Source organism: Cariama cristata, unplaced genomic scaffold, assembly GCF_000690535.1.
Source record: "Cariama cristata isolate BGI_N322 unplaced genomic scaffold, ASM69053v1 scaffold31837, whole genome shotgun sequence".
NCBI classification, from domain to species: Eukaryota; Metazoa; Chordata; class Aves; order Cariamiformes; family Cariamidae; genus Cariama; species Cariama cristata.
In genome coordinates, this window is record NW_009626558.1 from 277 (window position 1) to 3,738 (window position 3,462).

At 34.4% G+C, this 3,462-nt stretch overlaps 1 protein-coding gene across 1 annotated transcript in view; it reads left to right on the forward strand.

Moving 5' to 3' along the window:
* Positions 1–220: 220 nt before the first annotated feature.
* The window catches only part of LOC104164679 (nucleolar GTP-binding protein 1), a 10,423-nt gene continuing 7,181 nt past the window's right edge, over positions 221–3,462 (forward strand). The window contains exons 1-5 of the mRNA XM_009704086.1: positions 221–411; positions 1,690–1,793; positions 1,871–2,007; positions 2,598–2,698; positions 3,077–3,169. Of these exons, the coding sequence (XP_009702388.1) occupies positions 334–411; positions 1,690–1,793; positions 1,871–2,007; positions 2,598–2,698; positions 3,077–3,169 (513 nt within the window). The 5' untranslated portion in view covers positions 221–333. The remainder of the gene's footprint in view (positions 412–1,689; positions 1,794–1,870; positions 2,008–2,597; positions 2,699–3,076; positions 3,170–3,462) is intronic.

Here is a 3,462-nt window from a genome sequence, read left to right on the forward strand (position 1 = left end):
CTGCTGTGGCAGATGTGGACGGGAGGCTAGCCCTCAGTTAATTGAAATGAAAACTGGAGAGGGAATCTGCAAACTGCTTGTTATTGCCTGGAAATAGGAACCTATCCTAAAACATACGTTGCAAACCATGTATTGTGTGGATGCGCTTAACTGGTTTGCATGCTTCTCCACCAAAATAAAATCTATGGCTTTATAAGAACTTGATAATTTGTATAATCAATCATGTTTCCTTGATTGCAGGACTTCATAGATTTGACATTGTCAAAGACTCAGCGGAAGACCCCAACTGTCATTCATAAACATTATCAAATCCATCGGATTCGGCATTTTTACATGCGAAAAGTCAAGTATACTCAACAAAATTACCATGATAGACTCACTCAGATCTTAACAGATTTCCCCAAATTAGATGTAAGTGTTTTGTCGTTTGGTCTTAAAGGAACTTTGTTTTCATGGCATCAGCAATACTTCTTCAATAGCATATTGGTTTTATTCAAGTTTGTTTTGGCCTGAGCAACACCTTGCTGATTCACTCTGTGGACTATTTTGACTGATTGCTGGTGGATTTTACTGGGAGTAATTTTAGGCAAACTTGTTCTGCAAAAATAGTGTGTTCATACTAAGAAAGGAAGTCTAAATTATGCTCATGGATGGTCATTGAAGGATGGGTTTTACAAGGTTTTAGCTGATCAATATGTTTGCCAGAAGCTGCTATTGAATGAAGAGGAAGAAAATGTGGGTTTTTTTAAGTATGTTGTGTCTGCCTGTTTCTTCTTTGTGAATGCATATATAAATTGTGCTTATGGTTAGTCTTCCCTAGAAAATATTTGCAGGAAGTAAGAAATGTCCAAATATATTACATTGCTCCCCATCTTCAGTTCTTCAGAAGTTACTTTGACAACATAAACATTGTTCTTGGCCCCATAAAGGAGAGTGTTGGAAACACACCCTGACAAGATGCACATAGTCTTAACTTCCCAACAACTACAACTGGATCCAACTTTTTTATAGGCAGTTTTCTGCTCATGCTTAAATTGTTGACCTGCAAACATGTTTTTTCCTGATGTTTTCATATCCAGTGAGTATTACTGCAGATTTCCCACAAATATCTTCTGTGTTTTGTTTAACATATAATGAAATTTCTGCAAATAAATATGTAAGTAACTGAAGTATTTTGTTTAAAAGATTTGAACCAGAGATGGTGCTTCCTTGGAAAGCTGAAGGATTTATTTGGGCATTGAAGAAACCCTTCTTATCCAGTCTTGCACAGAATTTAACGTAGTGCTCAGAAAAAGGGAGGAATTAATATTGTTGCTGTGTTTCTGCTATAGTGTGAATTTGCTTTTAGAAACTACTTCTGCAGGCTTCTTGCAGTTTCTTATTTAAAAAAAAAGCCTTCAAAGTTGTAATACAAAGTATTTTACAAAGCAAAAGATCGAATCGGAACTCTGGATGAGTGAGTTCCAAGATGTGTTTGCAGAAGAAATTCAAAGCAATTAAGATTTATGCATTTAATGACGAAGCAGATTATTTTTCTTACATAAGGTAGTAATGAAAACTGCTTGGCTTGCAGTGTCATTTGTGTTGCTGTACCGGAGAAAAAAAAATGAACTTACATAGTTGCCAAGAAACAGTCATCCTAAAGAAGGAAAATATTAGACTTAATTTTATTTTATGCTTTTGTTTTAGGATATTCATCCTTTTTATGCAGATTTGATGAATGTTCTCTATGACAAAGATCACTACAAGCTGGCTTTGGGACAGATTAATATTGCCAAGAATCTGATTGACAAGTAAGGGACATTCATTTCTTTGATTTTGTACTTACCCGGTTGATTGTTGGCTAAATTCTTATTTCTTGTCTCCACAGTGTTGCTAAAGACTACGTGCGGCTAATGAAATATGGTGATTCTCTTTACCGCTGCAAACAGCTGAAACGTGCTGCTCTGGGACGAATGTGCACGATTATCAAAAGACAGAAACAAAGCTTGGAATATTTGGAGCAAGGTTTGTGTTACAAATAGGCTAAAATAAGGCATGTGAATTGGATGTAAAATTTATTCTTACACTTAATAACAGAAGAATGTGTTTAATACAGAATATACACACAGGAAACACAGAAATAGTTTCAAAATCCCCAAATACTTAGAATTTATTTTGTAACTAAATAGTTTTCTCTTTGACAATTCTTTGAATTTTATGGTATTACTAACAGTTACTAAATGTTTTTCTTTGCTTAGAAGTCACAGCCATGCTTTTGTTTGTCGTTATTTTCGCTAACATAAATTTGAAAAATAGTGCTAAACGTTTTCCAGACATTACTCTTCACTCCTTCAGGTTATGTTGCCTGATTTGATGAGGTCATTCTAGCTAACAGACAGTGGTCTTCATTTTTTAAATATTTATTAAATTCTTTTTTTGTTGTATGTAGATAGTTGTGGAGTTTACAAACTATTACATGTTTTCATAAATGATCAGTCAAATTATAATGTCAGAAGTTTTATTAATTTGTACATAAACAGTTCAGCATATGAATGTTTATTCCATTTCAGTAAAACTTAAATTATCACAAAAATTAAATCTTTTTAACATTTAAGTGCGACAACATTTGTCTCGTTTGCCAACGATTGATCCCAATACACGAACTCTTCTGTTGTGTGGCTACCCAAATGTTGGAAAATCTAGCTTTATAAATAAGGTACGTGAATGTTTCTTTCAAAAATAATATTGAGATACCATTCAATTAAAATTAAGTGACATTTAAACAATTTGGTATCATTATAGCACTATCTAATGTGAGTGGTAGCAAATTCAAATGTATGAGTAGAAGTTGAATGAAATTCCTGGAGGGATAAGTGGAAAATTACAATATATTTCGCTCTTAAAAATCATTATCTTTTCCAAAATAGCATGTATCCTATTAACATATTTTCTGATAGATAAATGGTTGTGGAGAAGCCAGAATAACCATTTTTCAGCTTTTTTTGTAGCAAAGGAAGTGTATTATAATGACAATATAGGGCTTGCGACTTCAGGAAATTTTCAGTAAATGTGTGTGAATAAATCTTGTTTTAAGGTTACAAGAGCAGATGTAGAAGTGCAGCCTTATGCCTTTACCACAAAATCTCTCTTTGTGGGACATATGGATTATAAGTATCTGCGCTGGCAGGTAAGAACTGTTGTTATTTTGCATTTTCTTTAAAGAATCAACTGGTTATAATCTGACTTGCCATTTTGCAATGCGGGCTGCATTTTTGTGTCTTGATGAGATGCGCTGTGTCTGAGAGCTGCTGTGCCAGGTGCAGTGTGCCAAATGAGGGCAGTAGTCAAAATCTGTTCTAAAAATGTACATGTATGGGTGTGTTTTCAATTTGAAGGAAGAATAGAAATGGAATTACTGATTAAAGCCAGCTTACTTTTTATCACTGCAAATTCTGGGCCAGGTTGGGGCAGGGCTTTCCC